This window comes from Epinephelus fuscoguttatus, linkage group LG8, assembly GCF_011397635.1.
Source record: "Epinephelus fuscoguttatus linkage group LG8, E.fuscoguttatus.final_Chr_v1".
Classification (NCBI taxonomy): Eukaryota; Metazoa; Chordata; class Actinopteri; order Perciformes; family Serranidae; genus Epinephelus; species Epinephelus fuscoguttatus.
The window spans coordinates 14,440,061-14,463,039 of NC_064759.1; the positions used below are offsets into that span (position 1 = coordinate 14,440,061).

Sequence of the window (22,979 nt, forward strand, 5' to 3'; positions counted from 1 at the left end):
AAAGTCCAAATCACAATAAACAATCTTGAACTTAAGTCTGAAGCCTTGTTCAACACGAACTCAGTGCAATTCAAACCAAACAATGTGGCACAGAAGTAGAATTAAATAAATCTTTATTGCAGGACATTGATAGTTGGAGCAGCTATGCAGACACATATGAACAAGAGGAACGGCGCAAGTTTTGATCATGCACATGTGAAGTTAGAACTTTTTAAGCCAGTCCAAGTTGGGTCCTTTTGGTTCACTTGGATGAGAAGGGACATCAGGCATGTTTCCATCATCTCGCACAGGGACTGCATTGGGACCGTAAGGAACACAAATGTTATTATTTGATCACACAGAGGTTAACGTTGCACATCGTAGCTTCTTTCAGTGACACACAGACACAACCTGCTGTAACAATAAGGCTGGGTACTGGTACTTGATGTCTATAAAAATAGGTAAATATTGTCAAACCCTCTCTAGTAAAACAATACCTGTATTCCACCCTTTTGTACCCAGATCTAGAAAAAAAATGACTATTTGTATGGTTTTGTGTTATTTGATTTCATGCAACATGCAATTGGACCACTACCACAGCGACTACATCCCATACAGTCTGTGGTGTGGTGAGCACAGTGTATTTGAGGATGTTCAGATGGCTGTTCAGCATGCTAAGATGCCACACAACGTTAAAAAGTATGGCGGTATTTAACCAACCAAATGCTTCCAATCACATGATAAGTATCAAATGAAGCAGGAAAAAAGGTATCAAATGAAGTTCTCTATTGGTATCGTTTTATGGCAATCCAGCATGCCCGTGTTGTGTCTAAGACTGTTTTCCTGACGATATGTGTTTCCCCCTAAGTTAGGTGCCTAAATATGAATCAACATTTTGTCTTTGGCTAACCACAGAGGAGGGTGCAACACATTATAACAGGAGGGAAGCAGTTTGTCAAGGGAACAGGCATCAACACAATACCAGCATGGCTAGTGCAACTGGTAATGCAGACAACCCAGCTACCTGTACTCCTGACACCAATTTATACAAATATCTGAAGGACTTTAATGAACAAATCAGTACAGACTCAAATGGAAATCAAGTCATATTTTTATGCAAACTGTGTCCGTCAGGTCTAAAATAATCAAGACTGAGCGCGAGCCACATCAGTAACGAATTTTGAAACAATACATCAAGTTGAAGCATCTAACCAGTCTTGGGAAATATCTGCGACTAAATAATGATCACAAGATCAAATGTAAACTATTTCATTTTAATCAGTGTTGACTGAACTTCGAGATAGCTCCTGAGAAATGTGAACATGCACAACACTCCTGGTATTGGTACTGGTATCATAATTTATTAAAGAACACCCAGCCAAATGCAAAATGATCAGTGTGAACAGTGTTTACCTGGGTAGTTGTATGGCACAGCCTCATTGATCATTCCTGTATACTTTGTCAGGGGGCTGATAACTGGAAGAGCAAGACCTGAGGATGGAAATACACATTTGAATTAAGTTTACAAACTGTATATTAATTACACTTTATATTCCACGTTATACATTATAAGTTCCCCGCAAGCTCTCAATATGTAGAGAGACCTAAAAGCATCAAACCATTATATATTCACTCTCACATGTAGGGATTTGTTGCTTCTGGTAGCAGAGTAGCGACGTTATATATGTTTATCTAATGATGCTGCTGTAATTTTGGCTAGATGTAATTTAATTTAATTTCAGTTGTCGAATGGAGAAACGGTAAGTGGTGTTTTAAGTCACTCTTTAATGTGACAGTGGAGCCTTAAGGTCCAGCACTTGGCATACAGCTAACTCTCTTTGATACTATGATGCTTTTACTGACATGACGATAATTCAATATTTCCAAATCAAGTTGTGCAGTCTGGTGCTCTCTTTCTGCCACACACAATTCTTAGCTAATGTAGGAAGCTGTTTACTACTGACCCAACAGTCCAATCCCGCAGGACACCAGGATAACAGGTTCCTTGTTCCATGCGTTTTTCAGGAACGCTGCGAGTCCTGCGGATAAAATAACAACACACAGGTGAAAACCCTCCACAGGTGACGGTTAGCTAACGTTAGCCACCGTTAGCAACACATCCAAGGTCACGTTTTTTGTTTTATTATGAATGAATATCATTGTGTTAAAATAACTCCGAGTCATCGTAATTTAAATTTAAAAACATCACAGTATTTATTTATGCCATATAGAGGTCTTAATAAACCTAATTTCGCTGAATGTTTGTACAAAAGACGAGAAACTAGCCACATACCCGCCATGTTGTCTTGTGTAGTATCAACCCAGAGCGGGTGCTCATGGGAAATGTAGTAATCACTGAATGACGTATTATGTCTGCGCCTGTCGCATAAAAACATGAGCTCATCGACGAGAATGGGAGGATAGCTGCCCCTGCTTCGCTTAATATTTGATTTTTCTAAAGTATAATGTTAGTAAACGCGTTTAGCTAACCGACAGCTGACAGACTATAGACGTACACACAGTCTATAGATTGTTATTATTATTTTTAGACGGTTTGTAGTTCAGTTTTATCCCCGCAGGACACAGCAGCTGCTGAGCACCAGTGATTTTGGACTTAATCATTCATAAATGTAAGTATTAGTTAGAATTATAACATGCTGCAGCTTATGGTAGTCCGTTATTAATGATATAAGTTAAGGGCTTTATTTACTCAGTTAATTCACTTAATAACGTCGCTGCCCGTCCTAAGTTAACACTGATGAATGACCAGTGGTGAAAATGAACGTTAACCAAATATATTTACTCAAGTACTGTACTTAAGTACAATTTAACGATACTTTACCCCAGTCTTTCTATTTTATGTTTCTATATACGTCTATTCCCCCTACATTCAAGAGGCAAATATTGTACTTTACCCAGCAGAACATAAAGTAATTAAAATTAGCACCACCTTAACTAGCTGCAACATTAGTGACGCTTTAATGCATCACTACTTACGATTAGAAACAGTTATATCCATTGATGAATTTAAGGGCATCATAAAGAATGTGGTGATAGAGACATGTGCTTGTTTTCCTTGTGAGGCCACTATGCATGAATAGTTGTTATATCGTGGATATTTGTATTTTATGTTGTATTTGTTGCATTTTATTTTATTTTTTTTAGTTTTGATTGGCTGCTACCTAAGATTTTCCATGTCAATGGGACTTCCGGGTTAAATAAAACAAAAATAAAATACATTTGTAGTATCATTATATATATATATATATATATATATATATATATATATATATGGTTTTAAAATAGGGAATCCTGCATACTGAGCACTTTTACTTTTGATACTTTTAAGTATATTTCGATGCTAATAATTTTACCTAAATAAGAATTTAAATGCAGGACTATTTCACACAGTTGTATTGCAATTTTTTCTTCTTCCACGGCTATACATTCCTAAAAATGATCATTAAAACTGGCAGAAGTATTGTGAATTTGTACTTATATATATTTTATGTGCATAAATTATTTTATAAATGTGTTTTTTATAATAACAGAATCTTCTCTCTCTTCTTCTCTAGATGATGGAGGATTTCTCTGGTTTGGCTCTGCCTCCTCTGTTTGGAGGACACATCCTGGAGGCAGAGCTGGAGCCTGGTGGTGTGGAGCTGGGACCAGGAGAGGTAATGTTAATTTTAATGGTCAAGGTAATGGTGATGCTGATGTGAGTCATCGAGTAGCCAGTGCTCCCTGTGCCATAAAATGAGAAGCATTGCACATACTGTTATGTAAAAGTGCCAAATATTAACAGTTTCAACACAGCCTCTTTGCATGGATTGGCCTAAAAAGCCAACATCTCATTGAAATATGCCATCAGTGTGACCTATGCACGCTGCAATCTTACCAAAATCTTATTTCGTAGTTGTGACAGACACTTCTAATTATATTGTATTATATTATCTAATTATATTTGAGTTTAGAGTGTTTTGTGTAGCTGTGGTCAAATGTATGTAGCTTAGTGGGTGCAGCAAGGATCTGCTGGGGTTGAAGGTAATTTCTGACTGGTATCATATGCGTTAATGACACAGAATGGTATTTCAGATCAAAGTAGGAACACGATGACACCATTATTTTGCAGTGTAGATGTCTGTAATGTGGGGGTTTTTTTTGCACTAATAATACTGCTACACAATTAGGCAACACAAGTTAATTGTAGTAGATTAAGTGACTGATTTTTTTTGTGACAACTGTTCCATTTGAAACGCACTGAAAACACTGACATTTTGTCTCTCCAGGTGGAGCTGGGCCCGGGAGGCAATGAGCTGCTGGAGAGTACAGCACAGGAGGATGAAGAGAGGAGAGCTCTCGATAAGAGGAAATATCTGGCTCTGAACAGGAGATGTAAAGAAATTGAACAGGTGTGTGCATGCATATAAGTGTGTTAGAGTAAGAAATATGAGTTATATTTGGGTTTATTGTCATTTAGTTCCTAATTTCTTACATCATTTCTAGCCACAAACTTTTTTCAAACCAACACTTATCATTAACAAGATTGTTGTAGGTCTGCAACTGCAGGTGCACAACAGGCTACTTTTCAGAAATGTGTTTTTTGTAAGCACTACTAAAAACATTACTTACAAAGCATTACTTAAAATCCCAATTCAACAATCACATATTAGTCTAGTACTGATATTACTTTATAAAGCTCATATCAGCCAGATATGATAGTGTGTCTGTGATCAGTTCCTCCCTTGCCATCCTTTCAAATGTGACATTTTTTAGGTGAATCAGAAGATTCTTGGTCGCCTTCATCAAGTACAAAGAATAACACGGCGCTTGAAGAAGGAGAGACGGTAAAAGACCCCATTACAGCAACTTAATTTCTGTGTTTTCCAGTTAATGGCCTGTCTGTTAACCTTCTGTTAATCTTGCAGGTTTCTCATGAAGACTTTAGATGCTCATGGGGACGACTACAGAAACGCCCAGCTCACCATACTTCTAGAGGTGAGAATGAGATGAACAAGTGGCTGTATGTGATAGTTTTAAAAGAAGAAAAAAATGCACTTATTAGCCTGACTTTTGTAAATAATCAGCAAGTTATTATTGTTATTTTATATTGAAATTATCTGTTTCACCCAATCACTAGATTTAGGCAGGATAAAATTATATTAACTTGTTTTACAATAGCAGTTGACCATTGGTGGACTAATCTGTGGAGAGGCTGGGGCAAAAAATGTATGCCCCCTTAACTGGAAGATGAAGCATGCAAGCACAATGTAAAGTAAAATAATAGACACAGATATACCTGTGTTTTCTTATTATGACAAGTCAAAATGTCCACTGTGAAAAAAGTTATCAAGGTCTTTAATCCAGATTTTGACACAGGACCCTTCAACAGGACAGGGCTACCAAAACAGGTAAATAATGCAGAACTCCATTTTGTTGATATTCAAGTTCAGATGACCAAAACACAACACACACAGACAATTTTGGGCTTGGATCCTCTTAGGATAAACGCCTGTGTATTAGCAAGAATTTGGCAATGATTCAAGGATGTGATTGGATACGATTCAAGATATTGTGCTATATTGCAATACTGTAAGCAAGGCAATACAAAGCAATTTTTAAAAAAATCTAGTTTTACAAAAACTGTTCTAGTATAAGAACCACATTATGATATGTGCGATCACATCTGTGGGATCTGCACCTGTATTTAGCACAGTCCCTGCAACATCTAACATCATTACACTACTTTTTGTGTAATCTGAGCAAAGGAATTAAAATTGCCTGTATCTATAATTCTTGGTTCTTGAGGTTAAAAAAAAAAAAAAAATCGATAGTGTTTGTGGGAAGCGGTACCTGAAAACAAAACATAGCAATGCCATACTCAAGTGTATCAATATTCTCCTGCACCCCTATTAGACTATCTGGACAGTTACCCAGCCAGTCTGCTGATCTGTTTGATGTATTGTAATAAATGAATGTGCTCATGCTCGTTTAATGCCTTTACATTTTAAATTTTTTCCTTGTTCTTTTTTTCAGGATGAGCCTGGAGCTCATTTTGATCCTGCTGCTGCAGGAGTGGAGGATGAACGGCTCAACGGTGTCTCTGGCTCCACTTTGCCTGCAGCAATGCATCATGTTGCTGGACCAAAGAGGAGGAGGCACCGAATTCAACGACAAGAGAAGGATAAAGACCAACAGGTAGGTGAAGATGGACCACTGCTGTCTCTTCCATTGTATCAGTACAATGGTCAGTTTACAGCGTGTGCGTGTGTGTGTGTGTGGTTTGGATGAACTTACAGTTTTGGATGCATGGGTGGTTTAAAATGCAGATAATTGTCATTAAGCACAATTGATTTTCTGTTGACTTGGTTTCTGCTTCTCTTCCCAGACTGAACCAGACATGTCAGTGTTGGCAGAGACACAGTTTGGAGAAATGCCCAGCCCAACCTCTCTGTCTCACTGATCATTGCACTGCAGCCCTGGAAATGACATTGATGAAGGAGCACCTAGTTTCTCTCATGTTCAGTAGATACTCTGCCTCTGTTCAGCCAGGTGTTGCACTATTTGTAGTTTTACTTGAACATTGTAAACACATTTAAGAAATGTAAGATCAATTATTCACCTGGTACATAATGTATATACATTTGTTTTGTATAGTAAATCATTTCTGTTGTCATATTTTGTATTTAGAGTTAATGGCAACACACAATTATGACTAACTGTGCAAACTATTGTGGACAGCCTTGTTTGGTAAATATCTGGGACCTAGATACAGTTATTGCCAGGTTGCAAACCTGTGTTATAAGTGGCTTAACAATACATTCCTGGATACTATCAGTGATTTAATGGTTTATGATTTTATTTCAGTAACTGCTGGAATAAACTGTCTGACTGTTTTATGACATGTTTTTATGTTTTTTTAAATCTTTTTTTCCATTTTAAATGTTTCCAAATATTTAGAAATTGCCTCCTTATGCATTTTATTACTTTTGCTGATGTTGACCAGAGGCGGACAAAGATTTCACTGCTGTTATTCACGTTCACATCTTCATCACCAATTTATTTATTTCCTTTTTTTGCTTAATTATGCTTCTTTAGTTTAGAAGTTGTTCACTTTCAGGCAGAATTTTTTAAAAAATCACAATTTCAGGTCAACTTGGAATTTTATTGTCTGGAGCTTTTAGCCATAGCTCACAGTCTTCTTCATAGGCTGGAGTTTGTTGTATTTTCAGAGGTCAGTCTCTTCAAGTTTGTTTTCAGCATGAATAAAACTTAGATTTATGGAATGATAGACGAATTTAATATTTAAAATAAAAACGTATAATAACCTACATGAAAATATGAAATGTTTTTAGAAAATATTGTAATTGTCTAATTTCCGATGCAGTTTTGGTTTTGTGTCGATCATAACTCATCAGGCGGCTGAGCCAATGGCAGAGCTCCAGTGCAGCGGATGTCTCCCAGTGACGGGCGTGAGCTCCATCCAATCAGATCTCGCAGATTAGGTTTAGGGCGGGGCCTAAACGCGGAGGTGGGATTTTAGCTACCGTCCATCTTCAGCTACATTACAGTGAGCGAGCTTGTCGAAAAGAAAACACAATTTGGAAGTAAAGAAGACTTTCTGGAAATAGTTTTGGCTGTATTTGAAAAAAGACAAACGAAAGCCCATACCCTAGGTAAATGTCGTAAACAAATATAAATCTAAATGCTCGGGTTGACCCAGTTTCCCTTTTTCCTAAATTTGGCTAGCTGGCTAGCTAAGCTGCTAGCTAGCATTTTATGCATTAGCTAGCCAGACAGTTAGCCATATTAGCTAGCAGGTTAACGATTAGAACGGATTCTGATATATTGTGCCTTTCACAATGCAAAACCACCATATAAAAGCTATGCTGTACCCCTTAATAATAATGCATGAATATGACTTCCGTCCATCAATATGCGCTGTGGTACTTGTTTTGAAACGGGCTAGTTGGTAACCGAGCGAGGTGGACGAGCTAAGATACTGGCTAGTGTTCATGTTAGCTTAGTAACGTTAGCAGGCTAATTTTAGCTGACAACCATGTCACTCATATTGGTAACAGCAAGATCAGCTACGTTCAGGAAAAAATAACGATAGACAAACGACTAAACAAAAGTTCTGGTATGAGGTGTGCTTGAATTTGTCAGAGATAACGGTATTTGTGCAGCTAACGTTAACTGACCAGTTAGCCTGAGTTAACGTCAGTCCCACTCTTACGGAACGATGTATTGATTGCTCTGTTGAAGGGATTTGTGTTTTGTTTGAATGCACTTTTGATTTTCTTTACATAGCTAACTGCGTGACAGACGGAATGTGGACATTGTCGTAGTCAGAGCCATGGCTGACAAGAGAAAACTACAAGGTAAGACTGTTAGTGAAACTTATCAGTGATGTTTCATAGAATCCATCACACTGTCCAGCCTCACATCCTGCACAGAGACTCAGACTGACTAAATCTTGCCAAGTCTTTGCTGTAGCATGGATTAATACGCTGTGATGTTGGACCACATCTTGTATCTCCACAGGTGAGATCGATAGATGTTTGAAAAAAGTAGCTGAAGGTGTAGAACAGTTTGAAGACATCTGGCAAAAGGTAAGAGGTCTTTGCGTCATGCATTTGTTGGATGCACCATTTCTAAAATCGCAGCTGCAAAACCTAAAATTTCTCCTTTATTTGTCTTCATTTTAGCTTCACAATGCAGCCAATGCAAACCAGAAGGAAAAATATGAGGCTGACCTCAAGAAAGAGATTAAAAAACTACAGGTAAGAGAAGATGAGCACATAATTTCCTTTATATTGTCTGTTTACATACGCTTTTCATTAACAATGCATGTATTTGAAGTTGATCATTTGTGTAAATATTTTCGCTGTCTGTCCTCTTTCCAGCGATTGAGAGATCAGATAAAAACATGGGTGGCCTCAAACGAAATCAAAGACAAAAGGCAGCTAATCGAGAACCGCAAACTCATAGAGACGGTATGGGTCTCCATCTTCTCTCATTTTAGGTTTATTGTTTCTGTGAAGTATAGCATCTTGGACATAGTCGTTAAAATCAGTAAACTTAACAAGCCTTATGTGATTTTTCTTTTCTTAGCAAATGGAGCGGTTCAAGGTGGTGGAACGTGAAACAAAAACAAAAGCCTACTCTAAAGAAGGCTTGGGGCTCGCTCAGAAAGTGGATCCAGCTCAGAGGGAAAAAGAGGAAACGGGACAGTGGCTAACAGTAATACATCCACTATTACCTGTTTAACATTTTGGTTCCCTGAAGTTGTCTGGATGAAGTTTTGAAAAAGACGGTCAAAAGCTAACAACAACTTACAACTGTTGATGAATGATTGAGTGACTCCACTAATGCTCTTTTTTCCTGACCTCTTTCTCACTGCAGAATACAATAGACACTCTAAATATGCAGGTGGATCAGTTTGAAAGTGAGGTGGAATCCCTATCAGTACAGACGAGAAAGAAGAAGGGCGATAAAGATGTAAGTCGTCTCTCATTCTTTTCAGGGATGCATATTTCTGCACACTTGAAAAAAAAAAAATTCCTCAGGGTATCCAGTGTAGTGTAGTGCTCGTAGTCTGGTAAAAGTTTGGCTGAAATGTATGTTTGAAACCAAACGCTCGTCTTCTGTATTTCATGCAGAAGCAAGATCGTATTGATGAGCTCAAGCGGTTGATTGAGAGGCATCGATTCCACATTCGCATGTTGGAGACCATTCTACGAATGCTTGATAATGACTCAGTGCCGGTGGATGCCATCCAGAAGATCAAGGATGATGTTGAATACTACATTGATTCCTCGCAAGACCCAGACTTTGAGGAGAATGAGTTCTTGTATGACGACTTAGACCTGGAAGACATCCGTGAGTAGACACTATGGGCTGTTAAGGCCCAGACACACCAAACTGACATCAAAGAGCTAGTGGTGATGAAGGTTGACTGTTGTGTCCCTTCATGTCATCTGTGTCTCAGCCAAAAAGTTGCACCTGAACACACCACAAAGACTACAGCCAACGACTGACCAGCATGAATGTTCTGTGCCTGTTTGAGAGAAAATAACTCCATAGCTGCAGGCGACAGTTGCATTTGTCATTCAGAAAGGGAACTCGAAAGACGGGGCGGATTCAAGACACTAGTTAGCTAGTTAACACATTAACAACACAACTCAAGGCTTAAAGAACAAAATATATTTGTGTGCTAGCGAACAATAACACAAACCACTATAAACCATTTCTCCTAAAGTGCTGATGTTTCTTTCAATGTCGTGCCCTTTTGACTTGAGTTGTTTGTTTGCTTTCTCTTCTCATGCACTGATTCGTTTACACAGAACAGCAAATAAGAATGATTCTTCTCACCGACTGGCTCCACTGCTGGTCAAAGATGCTGAATCGGCTAAAAACAACTGACAATGGTGGACTAGTGCCAAAACAAATCTAGGGTAACAGAAGCTAACCGACGACCTGACATTGACCTACTGCTGACTGTCTGCTTGATGTGTCAGGGCCCTTAAGATGAGGCTTTTACTCAGACGTCTGGTTGGTTTTACTAACAACATCTGGCGCTTGTCTCTGTCTTGTCTTTCTCTTGCAGCTGCAGCATTAGTTGCAACTTCTCCGTCAGGTCAGGGCAATGTGGAGGATGAGATGTATCTTCACTCCAGCAGCACTCCCACTTCCACAACCTCCTCTTCACCCATTCCTCCATCCCCAGCCACTTGCACTGCTGTAAGTTCTTACGTCTGTACTGTTAAAACTTGGGTCAGTGTGATAAAAGGATGCTGGGTAGAAAAAGTACATTCTGACACAATGTTTCACATATACGTTTGCATTTTGTTAATCCTTCTACAAGCCTCATTGTGTTGTAATCCACTGACTAGTTTGCTGAATCAACATTTCAAAAGTGGATTGTCATATCAAGGTATCTCCTCCTATAGGAGAACTCAGAGGACGATAAGAAAAGGGGACGATCGACAGACAGTGAAGTTAGTCAGGTGAGAGGCTCTCATCTGTACTGTGCAAGTAGATGAACAGTTTAGTGCAGCGCTCTTCACCCTTGGTCCTGTAGAGGCATGGAAGCTGAAGGGTTCTTATGCACTGAAACAGAGCAAGCTTTTTCTCTGTGGGACCATGGTTGGAGATTTCTGATATAGTTTGTACCATCATCTGCATATATAGGCGTCCATAGTTCACAGTAAACTCCTCGTACACTTTATACAGCTGTGGTTACCCTCTGGACAGTTTTGTCTGAAATGCCTTTTTCTGGTGCTTTTTCATTTTTAGTCACCTGTGAAGAACGGCACCCCATCCTTGCTATCTTCCTTCTCTTCCTCCACCACCTCTGGGTCCTCCTCATCCTCCTCCCTCGTGTCCATGGCGAGTGTTGTCGGAGGCATTCCCGCAGTTCCCACAAGCAGCAGTCTTATAGGGAGCTTCAGCAGTGCGGTGCAACAACATCAGCATCAACCTGCACAACAGCAGCAACAACCTCAACCACCAAACCAACCGCAGCAGCAACAACAGCAGCAGCCACCTCAGACAAAACCTTCTGCTCCTTCAAACAACACCCCCAGCCCGCCCAGCAACCCTCTACTCCCAGCCTCAACTGCTCCTTCTCTCCCTACACCCAGCACACCCAGCTCATCAGCTCCTAACTCTCAGTCTCAGCTCACATCCGTGCCCTCCTCGGCATCCAGTTTGGGACTCGGGCTGGGACTTGGATTGAGCAAAATTGGCTTGACGGGGACCAGCAGTGCCAACCAAATGCCTGGTTTAGGGCTTGGTGGCCACCCCTCTCCTTTAAACACAATGGCAGGGCTCATTTCAGGCTCCACACCTGCCCCTTACGCTCAGGCAGCAGCATCAGGAGGCTTGGGTTTGAGCAGCACTACCCAGTCCAGCATTTCAGTAGAGAGCAGCACTTCCATTCCCACCTCTGGCTCCAGTGGAGTCACCACCAACGGGGCGGGGATAGGGCTCGGATTGCTAGGTTCCAGTCCGGCCCACAGCTCTTTGAGCGGGAGTATTATGGGTCTGGTTCCTGGGCAAAATGTAGCCCCCGGTGCCTCTCAGGTGCCCCCGAGTCCTGTCAGCACTACTCCCGGAGTAGTTGGCATGATGGGTGGCAATGGAGGAAATGTCGGCGTGGTTGGAGGAGTAGGGGTAAATGCAGCTCCTGCTAGACCACCAAGTGGACTAAAGCAAAATGGAAGCACAAGTATGTTAACTTGTTGTGTGGCTCTTGACTCGTCTGTTTAAGTCAATGTTGTCGTCTCATTCTAAATTTGTCTTAACTTTTCCCCCACCTGTCCTCAGGTTACAGTGCTGTAGTGGCAGAGAGCTCCACAGAATCAGCTCTAAGCACACCGAGCCAGTCACAAAGCAGCCAACCCTCGTCTCTCAGTTCTTCAACCAGTCAGCCGTGAGTTATTTGTCCGTTACGTCATTGCTTCTTCTTATTCTTTACATGGTAGTTGTTAATTTGTCTCCCTGTTGTTCCCGCTGTACTTGCTGCAGGATGGACAATGGTCCCAGTTTAATCAGCTCCATCACCCTGCCTCCCAGCTCTCCGTCCCCCTCATTCTCAGACAGCACACCTGGAGGAGGGAGCCTTCTCAACGGGCCCCACTCTTACACACAGGCCTCTGAAGCGCTCAAGGTAAGGGACCGAAACAGTGAGATAGACTTAAGCCTTGTCTCCACCAAGCAGTCTGGTTCAGTTCAGATTGTTACAAATTTGAAAGGATATTTTTGCGGCTTTCCATTGTCAAAAGTTGCTGATGGTACCAATTGAACAACTCCCTTCCATCCTGTATTCTGGTTACCCCTTTGTTAAGATACCTAGCACAGTGATCCTACATTATTAGGTGAAACCAGAAACACTGAAGTCTGTTGATGGAGACAATTGTCATTCTTGTTAAAGAATGACTCACTGCACAGATCCGGTATGTGTTTGGTGGAAATACGGCTGTAGTCTTTAGTCGGAATCACATATTGGTGTAATTAAGTAGCCAGAATTTGAGGTGTGAAACAGCAAGATTATTTGCAGTCTCTTCAGCTGACTGCATGGAGAAATTTGGCAAACAAGAAAAACAAGCTGGTTGAGATTATGAGACAGATGTCAGACTGTTGGATAAAAAGCTTTCTATACTAATTATTACAGAGTATCTGCTCTCATAGACTTCTGATCACTGTATCCTGATATTACACCATCCAGCATCTGTTACTATAATGCACATGGATGCTCAAGATTGAAAAATGATCCACACAACTTGATTATTTTCACATGACCCAGTGGCGATGCTGGCATTGGTAGGTTTGAGGTGCTTCTTGTTTGGTGCATTACTGGAGCACGTTGATGTGCTCAGCTGTAAATAGCATTATTAGAATAAGCCTGGCTGCCCACAAACCTCTGTTCTGGGCCTCATTTATACCAAACACAGAAGCCCACACTCACTCAGTGCAACATTTAGATTGAAATCATGTCATGCCAAGATATATTTGGACTTACTAAAGCGTATGCCCAATTCTCATTCTCACTGCAAGCACTATGAACAATGCGGTGTTGGACAATGTATCAGTACAGAATGTATTATAAAATTATTGATCATTGAATGTGATATGGTGTGTGCTAGAAAACATTTCTTACTATTTATTTAGATCAGCTGCTGAATTTAGTCTCCTTTCAATGCATTTCCCAGTGTGTCTAATACATATCATTGTCGATACCTGTTGCTGGATGTGGGTGCATCATTTTAGGCAGGAGGTGATGCTTCAGTGGAGGCAAGTCTGACTGTTGTAGGTCAGTATAGTAGCTGTAATAGTTGGTTCTCATGATTTGTTTTCCCCTTTTCTTCTCAGGCCCCTGAGCCTCTCAGTTCTTTGAAGGCGATGGCTGAGAGAGCAGCGCTGGGATCAGGTCTGGATGGAGAGATTTCCAACCTGCACCTAACAGACAGAGGTCGGAACGGTCAGACATTTTTTTTTCTACACGTAATTTGTGAAGAATAATGAGCTCACAATTTTACTCTGTAAAACCTCTGTCACTTGTACACTGACGAATTACTGAGGAGGAAGGGACCTTACATTTGTGATAATTGGCTGATGTTTTTACTCCAAAGCACTTTGCAACAGCTGCAATAAGATAAAATGCTATAAGATGTTATAAGATAGGATAAGATTAGATAAGATGCGTTAATATAAGTTAAGATAAGATAGTATAAGTCTTTATTGATCCCCAGAGAGTTAATTCAGGTGTTGAAGTAGCACAAAGATGGATATAAGTACAGATAAATGGAGATAAAAACAAATAAAAAGAAATTAAATATAGAATGGGAAGAAATAAAATAAGAACTATATAATGATAATAATTATCTTTATTTGTAAAGCGCTTTTCAAACAGAGTTACAAAGTGCTTTACATGTCAATAATTAAAACAGAAAAGACATGAAAACGACTTTAAAAAAACTGATAAAAACTTTGGTGTATAAAGACTGAGGAAATAAAAGTTTAAATGAACTTAAAACTCAAGTAAAATCAGGAAAGGCTCTCAGATGAAAGTATGTTTTAAGAAGGGACTTAAAAGAGATCACTGATTCGGCCGCCCTGATTTCCTCAGACAAATTGTTCCAGAGCCTCGGGGCCTGACAGCAAACGCTCTGTCCCCTTTAGTTTTCAGACGGACCTCTGGAACAGACAAATGACCTCTGCCGGAGAACCTCAAAGTCCATCCTGGCATGTACAGTACTTGGAGGTCGGAAATAAAGCTTAAAGATAGGCCATGAAAAGCCTTAAAAGTAATCAGTAAAATCTATTCTAAAAAGCCTGTTCTAGGCTGAAACTGGAGAGATGTGATCGCGTCTCCTGGCTATTGTAAGAGTAGAAGTAAAAATATGAACCATACCAGAGCAATTAAAGACAAAGTTACAGGGTAAAATGACACACAATGAATAATGGCAGCGAGTCTAGTTATATGTAAACAGCAAACACCAGAATACTATATACTATGATTAAGTAATGATACGTTGGGCTCTAGTTTCGCAGACCGGGTGCGGCAGGGGCGCGGCGCAGCGCCCCTGCGCTTCGCCAACTAGGTGTGGCCAGGCGGATTTTGCAAGTTTGGCACACCGTGCGCCCTGGCGCAGCTACTCCTCTTTCCCACCTCCGTCCCTCCTACCTGCACAAGTCGGAAAGAGGGAGGAGAGAAGGCGTGGAGTGGGTTTTACACACATCACACCAATCAAATGAGCCCCCCTCCTCGCCCTTAAATGCGCCGCGTGAAGGCGTAATGAGAGTTTACTCAATTGTCACACACTCACTGTGGTTAAGTTTTGCAGTAACAATCAAATAAGCAGTGGAGTATACGGGTGGGGGAAATAATCAATTCATAAACGAAATGCAATGGGGACGTGGATGATTCAGCATCAGTTCACAAATGTCAATAATCAATTATCTAAATTTTTATTAATGCTGTGATGCCGACGTGAATAAAAGAGATGGAACTCAACCACAAGAGCAGTACAACACCCGGACAGGTAAATTATGAGTTAACTCATAATTTACCTTACAAAAAGCAGCAGTTGTTAGCTTGTTTTAATTAAATATCAAAATACATTAGCGGGACGAATGTCAAGTATGTTGTGAAGACTTTATATGTGATCACCAAGAGACTTAACGTTACTGGATCAGAGCAGTGATCAGCAGAAATGTAAACCAACAAGACCAGTTTGAATTAAATATTTTAAACGGTGACTAAACAAGGCAGTTAAGCTAACGTTAGTCTGAGTTTGGTGAAAGAGAGAAACCTGGATTGGTTGACAGAAAGTGTTTTGTGTCGGAAAAAAGGTGTCCATCAATGTCTGTTGTCACCCTAAAAACTAACAACAATCACCTTTTTTTTTGTATTAGGAAAATGCCGAAAAGCAAAATAGAACTATAGTACATGATGTGGTTGTTCACTATAACATACTGACACAGTATAGTATGGTATAGTAAAGTATAGTGAGAGCTGCTGCAACAGGTTGCTGACTGCTCAGTGTCCAAAAGTGGTAGATGTAGTAGGGTTAAAAGTCAAAGGACCATAAAGTACAGAAACTATTTAACAATTAGTAAACTTAATGAAAATGTCTAATTATCCTGTTATCAATTAAATGTTTGTTAGTTTTTAAATAAAGGTTCCAATTAGCAGCTGGTTACTACCATACAGTTGCTGGGGTTCATATCATTGGAGGTTTTGTGTTAGCTAGACCAAGGGAGCATATTTCAAACATTATTTTTTCCCTTATATGTAGTAAATTATTGAAATTTGATTGAAAAGACTGTTAGTTGCAGCTGTACACTCAGATAAAACATGTAAAAAATGTATGAAAAGACTTTCTTCAGAGAGGAAAAAACAGGAGAGGCAGAGAGGGGGTCTGAGGTGATTCTTGAACTGAAGAGAGGAGTCTGTACAGTATTTGTGTCATCAACTCAATCCTTCACTTTGTCTTTGTCCTGCAGATATCTTCTCTGGTTCATCTGCAGCGCCCGGCACACCTGCCGCACCTCAGCCGTCCGTGTCGGAAGTCAGCATCCCCCCGTCGCTCGGGGTCTGTCCACTTGGCCCCACTCCTCTCCCCAAAGACCAGCTCTACCAGCAGGCCATGCAGGAATCCGCATGGACACACATGCCACACCCCTCCGACTCTGAGAGGATTAGGTGAGGACATTTTTCACAACTAGTGATGATGCATCTTTTTAGTTTTCTAATCACCTGTGTTAGTAAAAACATTTACAAGTTTACTATGATGATAATAGTTTTATGAGTTAACATACACAGTCCTGCTGCTACTGTTTTTGACATACTATAGTATGACTTTTTATGACGTACTATACGATGACTTTTTGTGTCGTATTATACTATGACCTTTTTTTGACATATACTATGACTTTTTATGACATACTATGCTATGACTTTTTGTGACGTACTATACGATGACTTTTTGTGATGTACTATACTATGCCTTTTTTATGACATATTATACTGTTACTTTTTTATGACATACTATACAATGACTTTTTGTGACATACAATACTATGACTTTCTGTGTCGTACTATTCTATGACCTTTTTTGACATATTATACTATAACTTTTTATGACATACTATACTATGACTTTTTGTGACGTACTATACAATGACCTTTTTTTGACATATACTATGACTTTTTATGACATACTATGCTATGACTTTTTGTGACGTACTATACAATGACTTTTTGTGATGTACTATACTATGCCTTTTTTGTGAATATTATACTGTTACTTTTTTATGACGTACTTTATGATGACTTTTTGTGATGTAGTATACAATGACTTTTTGTGTCGTACTATTCTATGACCTTTTTTTGCCATATTATACTATAACTTTTTATGACATACTATACGATGATTTTTTATGACGTACTATACTATGACTTTTTTTATGACGTACTATATGATGACTTTTTGTGATGTAGTATACAATGACTTTTTGTGTTGTACTATTCTATGACTTTTTTTGCCATATTATACTATAACTTTTTATGACATACTATACGATGACTTTTTATGACGTACTATACTATGACTTTTTTGACATACTATACTATGACTTTTTTATGACGTACTATACGATGACTTTGTGACGTACTATACGATGACTTTTTGTGTTGTACTATTCTATGACCTTTTTTTGACATATACTATGACTTTTTATGACGTACTATACGATGACTTTTTGTGATGTACTATGCTGTGCCTTTTTTATGACATATTATACTGTTACTTTTTTATGACATACTATACTATGACTTTTTGTGTCGTACTATTCTATGACCTTTTTTTGACATATTATACTATAACTTTTTATGACATACTATACTATGACTTTTTTTATGACGTACTATATGATGACTTTTTGTGATGTAGTACACAATGACTTTTTGTGACGTACTATACTATGACTTTTTTTGACATACTATACTATGACTTTTTTATGACATACTATACGATGACTTTTTGTGTCGTACTATTCTATGACCTTTTTTTGACATATTGTACTATGACTTTTTATGACATACTATACTAAGACTTTTTGTGATGTAGTATACAATGATTTTTTGTGTTGTACTATACTATGACCTTTTTTTGACATACTATACTATGCCTTTTTTTATGACATATTATACTGTTACTTTTTTATGACGTACTATACGATGACTTTTTGTGACGTACTATACTATGACCTTTTTTTGACATATACTGTGACTTTTTATGACATACTATACTATGACTTTTTGTGACGTACTATACTATGCCTTTTTTATGACATATTATACTGTTACTTTTTTGACGTACTATACTATGACTTTTTGTGACGTACTATACTATGCCTTTTTTATGACATATACTGTTAGTTTTTTATGACGTACTACTGTATACGATGACTTTTTGTGACGTACTATACTATGACTTTTTTATGACGTACTATACAATGACTTTGTGACGTACTATACGATGACTTTTTGTGACTTACTATACTATGCCTTTTTTATGACATATTATACTGTGACTTTTTTTGACATACTATATGACTTTTTTTGACATACTATACTATGACTTTTTTATGACATACTCTACGATGATTTTTTGTGACCTACTATACGATGACTTTTTGTGTCGTACTATACTATGACTTTTTTATGACATATTATACCATGACTGCTGTGGCCGTGCTACGGCTGTGCTGCCTGCTCTCTCCGGTTTTACGCCAGGCTCGGCTCCTTTCAAAGACTCCTTGCGAAGCACTCCTCCGGGGTTTTTTCTGATCTAATTGTATTGCGGAGTTTTGCACAGCGGCGACTGGATCTTTGCACAAAAAAATGTGATGGCACAACAGTCTCCTTCAGTACATTATTCTGTGCTTTCTTTTGATTTTCACATTGGCTAGTCATCCTGTTTAATTTGTCTTATGATTAAATTGGAACCATTGAAACAAGTTGTAGGAAGCCTCTGCAAGTAATTGGTTGCTGGCAGACACTCTATGCTGCAATAACATGCTTAATCAGCAGTGCCATGCACTGTAAAGCCAATGCGCTGCTGGTTCTGCCAGCCTGAATAGAATATAATGTCTATAGCCTTACTGTTGTGCATACAGCCTTTATAGACTGAGCTGCGAAGTGATGCGCAGGTCGACCCGTAACCCGTGGGACCCGCAAATGGACCTGCGGGTCGGGTAGCAGTGATCGTCTGTTAAATCGGTCTGTAAATGATATTTTGACATTATTGGCTATTACTGTCATGGCATCCGAAGGTACTGATGCGTTGAGCAGGTGACAGTCCGCGGTCGTTTTCAAACACACTTGTGTCACACACTCCAAAAGAAACTTGTTGAAAACTTTAAACAGTAATTTATTGTACAAAACGGGGGAAACGAACGTTGACAAAGATGGTTCCATAAATTCATATTAAATTCAAAAGATAACGAAAAAAACAGCTACAAGTTAGAGGGAATGGTGATAAAGTGGTAAAACTTGGCATTGATCCACAGCCTCAGACGGATGCGCTCAAGCCTGCTGATTTTTATTGATAATCTACATTTACCAACAACAAACAGACTACATTTAGCAACAAAAAATGTAAAAAAAAAAAAAATAAGTAAATAAATAATAAAAAAAAATTGGAAAAAAAAAGTAAATGAAAAAAAAAAAAAAGAATATCGAATACCAAATTTTCATAACGAATACCTACCCATAGAAATGAATATTCGAATATCCGAATATTTGGGTACAGCCCTACTATACTATGACTTTATATTACATACTATATTATGTTTTTTTGTTTATGACATACGGTACTATATAACATTTTTATGACAGGCTATATTAGGACTTTTCAACATTCAATACCCTATATTTTTATGGCTTTTTTTTTTTTCTTTTTTTCATGGCATACTATACTATGACATTTCACCATGAATTTATTTTATGAAATATGTATAGTGTCTCAAAAAATATCAAATATGCATGCTTTGATCTCATTAGTTTGGATGGGGGTTTTGGTTTTCTTCATGAGTGAACCCCTTATTTGAATTATATGTTGGGAGCTGCGATCACATGCCTTCCCTGTGAATCTATAACCATCTGTGCTTCTGTCCTTAAGGCAATACCTGATGAGGAATCCGTGTCCCACCTTGCCCTTCCATCATCAGATACCGCCGCACCACTCTGACTCCATAGAGTTCTACCAGAGACTGTCCACAGAAACTCTCTTTTTCATCTTCTACTACCTGGAGGTGAAACACTCTATCCACCCACTCCATGTTTGCTCCTTGACAACCTTTCTATTTACCTCCCAGTGATGTATTACAGTCTTGCTTGTTAACTTGATGGTGTATTTGACCTTGCCTCTCTCAGGGCACCAAGGCTCAGTATCTGTCTGCCAAGGCTCTGAAGAAACAGTCGTGGAGGTTTCACACCAAGTACATGATGTGGTTCCAGAGGCACGAGGAGCCCAAGACTATCACTGACGAGTTTGAACAGGTGCAGACTCACCACAGTTCAGGAGGTATTGATTGTGGTTTGTTGTTGTGGCTTCAGTTTTTGAGTGACTGTTCTCTCCATTCTGCCGTTCCTCCAGGGCACTTACATTTACTTTGACTATGAGAAATGGGGCCAGCGGAAGAAGGAGGGGTTCACCTTTGAGTACAGGTACCTCGAAGACAGAGACCTGCAGTGACGGACAGAGGGACACGAAAGGACAGAGAGAGACAAAACGTGCTGCTGTTGACATTCCGAGACTGAACTTCAAACTGTGGATAGAGATTGTGATGTGTAGTAGAAACCCTCTCCTAAAATGGAGACTGGTGTCTGTATAGGCTGCATCTCAACGTGAAGCCCTCTCTCCTCCTGTAGCGCTTTGCTTCTGACAAAAAAACGCCCCGTGGGCCTGTTCAAATGCATCCCGCTGCATGAGCTGGGAGGGTTCTCACTAGAGATCTGCGTTTGTGCCTGTCTGTGTGCACACTCAGTATGTGGCATTAGGAAAGCCTACCCCATGCATGTTTCTCATGTTTTGTTTTCTTTTTCCGTTTCAACAAAATTCTCTGTACCACCTACCCAACATGAGCCTGGAAGCCTTTGACTTGACACAAAACAAACCTTGGATTTGATTGTTAAGTAAACTGCCCATCTTGTATTTACTGTAATTTGGTGGTTTAGAATGGGGAGGTACAGTGGACATTTAGTCATGGTGTGTAGGACTGGCTTCTTTTAAGACCCTACGATGCCTGTTGAATATGGTCACTATTAGAGATAGTGAGCGGTTATCAATAGTTTTATTGATATTGTCTTGGTCGATTAAAACGCTGATTGAGAGTGACCACAGGGCCTCTCCCTGTGACAGGGAAAGAGTCCTTATTGGACATGGATTAAATTGCTATGCAATTGAACTGGTCTCTGACTCCCTCTCTTTACAAATAAAATGTTTTTAAGTTAACCTGTCAAAGAAAATGCATTATTATGGCGCATTCATGTTTGTGACAAATAAACTTGTAAAATAAATCTAAAAAATAGGGTTTGAGACATTTATCTACTTGATGTTTGATTCTTACACCGCTGAGGGTTTTCTCATTGTCCTCAACGCAAAAGGCCACGCTAACCGTAGTGAATGTACCTGTACCCAAATCACCTCTTAATTACTCTCAAAATACACAGATAGCATTAGAAAATAAATCTGAGTTTGGTTTGAGTCAACTTCCCACCTTAAGATTTTATTCTATTTTGTTGATGTTACTTCATCCTAAAATCCACTGTGTTCAATTTACCACCTGATATTTTAAGTGAAACCCTATACAGTGAATGTGCACTGATAAACTGTTTACATGTAGAGCGAAAACACAGAAATCCTAAAAATTCTGGTGGTAGATTTAACTCGTGGGTCAAGTAAGAAATGTCTCCTCTGCCGTGGTTGTTCATGTGCTACACTGAAGAACAATAAGATTTAATCTGGTGTGGGACAGATCCCACCTTTTCTTGGCAGTTTGAATGGGGAGAGTGTTAAACTGAATCAGATTTTTCCGTTTAAGCAACCATGAAAACTTAAGATCTGTACTGCAGTTAAACTTCTATGTTGTGTGTGATTAGTTTTCAGGCTTTTTTTGGGGGGGAGGGGGGGGATGGGAGGTTGGATTGAGGATGTGAAAAAAGGAAAATACAGCAAAGTTATGAGAGATTTGCCTTTTATAGATTCTATTTTTTGGGCTTTTAAGGTTTTCAGAAAGGGATGGTCAGTTAAGAAATTGCTAAAATGTGAATTTCAAGACGTATTTACAATTTTTTCTCATCACAGTTCTGCATGGGAGATGTCATAAAACGGGGTTATAAACAGGATTGTAAAATTTCAATAAATACTTTTAAGAAATTACAAGTCAGTGTGTGGTGTAAAGTCCTGTCATTCCTAAATGGAATATGGATTCACTTATTTTAGCACTAATGTAAGATGAGCTTGGCTTTGGTTTGTTCTGGTAAACTGATGGTTTTGTGAATTTTGCGAATGTGGTGCCCAAATGTCAATACCGACTTCAAGCTAATGGGCTAACATTTGATGTATGCAATAAATGTAGAGTTTTGCTACAAACAGCATCAGTTAAATGGCGACATCATTTTTTTCCTTCTCTAAAGGACGACAGGACACATTGTGAAATTTTTATGTTTTATTAAAATGGAAAAATGAAAACGTAAATCCAGAATGCAGGATGAAGCACATTGTCAAGCGAATATCAAAATATATGAACGCTTAACAGTGTTAAGTCCAACAGTCAATGTGCAAGGTGATGGTGTGTATTGTCTGGTGTGTGTTAGCTTCCTTCTTGACTGTGAGGAACTCCCCCATGTTAGAGAAGTATTTCTGCTTACTTTCCTCTGTATGTCATGCTCTGCTTCTGCAACGTCCTCTGTTGTGTGCAGCAAA

At 39.1% G+C, this 22,979-nt stretch overlaps 3 protein-coding genes across 5 annotated transcripts; 2 read left to right on the forward strand and 1 right to left on the reverse strand.

The window, feature by feature from the left end:
- Positions 1-96: 96 nt before the first annotated feature.
- ndufa3 (NADH:ubiquinone oxidoreductase subunit A3) lies at positions 97-2,390 on the reverse strand. Its single transcript, XM_049582553.1, has 4 exons — positions 2,273-2,390; positions 1,944-2,018; positions 1,393-1,470; positions 97-293 (listed from the first exon to the last, which is right to left on the reverse strand). The coding sequence occupies exons 1-4, from the start codon at positions 2,373-2,375 to the stop codon at positions 202-204; spliced, it is 348 nt and encodes a 115-aa protein (XP_049438510.1). The 5' UTR covers positions 2,376-2,390; the 3' UTR covers positions 97-201.
- A 79-nt stretch (positions 2,391-2,469) lies between these two features.
- Positions 2,470-6,883, forward strand: tfpt (TCF3 (E2A) fusion partner). Its single transcript, XM_049582552.1, has 7 exons — positions 2,470-2,609; positions 3,555-3,656; positions 4,269-4,391; positions 4,756-4,826; positions 4,908-4,977; positions 6,016-6,177; positions 6,368-6,883. The coding sequence occupies exons 2-7, from the start codon at positions 3,555-3,557 to the stop codon at positions 6,440-6,442; spliced, it is 603 nt and encodes a 200-aa protein (XP_049438509.1). The 5' UTR covers positions 2,470-2,609; the 3' UTR covers positions 6,443-6,883.
- A 613-nt stretch (positions 6,884-7,496) lies between these two features.
- Positions 7,497-22,559, forward strand: cnot3a (CCR4-NOT transcription complex, subunit 3a). Of its 3 annotated transcripts, none has more exons than XM_049582546.1 (18): positions 7,497-7,655; positions 8,290-8,360; positions 8,524-8,591; positions 8,688-8,762; positions 8,886-8,975; positions 9,094-9,222; positions 9,385-9,480; positions 9,642-9,861; positions 10,589-10,722; positions 10,932-10,988; positions 11,278-12,211; positions 12,310-12,415; positions 12,511-12,652; positions 13,855-13,963; positions 16,492-16,690; positions 20,172-20,304; positions 20,426-20,551; positions 20,649-22,558. In XM_049582546.1, the coding sequence occupies exons 2-18, from the start codon at positions 8,336-8,338 to the stop codon at positions 20,745-20,747; spliced, it is 2,742 nt and encodes a 913-aa protein (XP_049438503.1). In that variant the 5' UTR covers positions 7,497-7,655; positions 8,290-8,335; the 3' UTR covers positions 20,748-22,558. The 3 variants fall into 3 exon arrangements, with proteins under 3 accessions (XP_049438503.1, XP_049438504.1, XP_049438505.1); XM_049582547.1 differs by having other exon boundaries at positions 13,855-13,954; XM_049582548.1 differs by lacking the exon at positions 10,932-10,988 and having other exon boundaries at positions 20,649-22,559.
- The last annotated feature ends 420 nt before the right edge of the window (positions 22,560-22,979 follow it).

Excerpts from the sequence above, each read along its gene's own strand:
- ndufa3 (XM_049582553.1), bottom strand. The coding sequence starts at position 2,375 with ATGTTTTTATGCGACAGGCGCAGACATAATACGTCATTCAGTGATTAC. Across the intron at positions 2,019-2,272 it reads TACACAAGACAACATGGCGG|GACTCGCAGCGTTCCTGAAA; the intron begins GTATGTGGCTAG and ends TTTTATCCGCAG. Across the intron at positions 1,471-1,943 it reads CTGCGGGATTGGACTGTTGG|GTCTTGCTCTTCCAGTTATC; the intron begins GTCAGTAGTAAA and ends TTCCATCCTCAG.
- tfpt (XM_049582552.1), top strand. The coding sequence starts at position 3,555 with ATGATGGAGGATTTCTCTGGTTTGGCTCTGCCTCCTCTGTTTGGAGGA. Across the intron at positions 4,978-6,015 it reads AGCTCACCATACTTCTAGAG|GATGAGCCTGGAGCTCATTT; the intron begins GTGAGAATGAGA and ends TCTTTTTTTCAG. Across the intron at positions 6,178-6,367 it reads AGAAGGATAAAGACCAACAG|ACTGAACCAGACATGTCAGT; the intron begins GTAGGTGAAGAT and ends TTCTCTTCCCAG.
- cnot3a (XM_049582546.1), top strand. The coding sequence starts at position 8,336 with ATGGCTGACAAGAGAAAACTACAAG. Across the intron at positions 8,592-8,687 it reads TTGAAGACATCTGGCAAAAG|CTTCACAATGCAGCCAATGC; the intron begins GTAAGAGGTCTT and ends TCTTCATTTTAG. Across the intron at positions 12,416-12,510 it reads AGTTCTTCAACCAGTCAGCC|GATGGACAATGGTCCCAGTT; the intron begins GTGAGTTATTTG and ends TACTTGCTGCAG.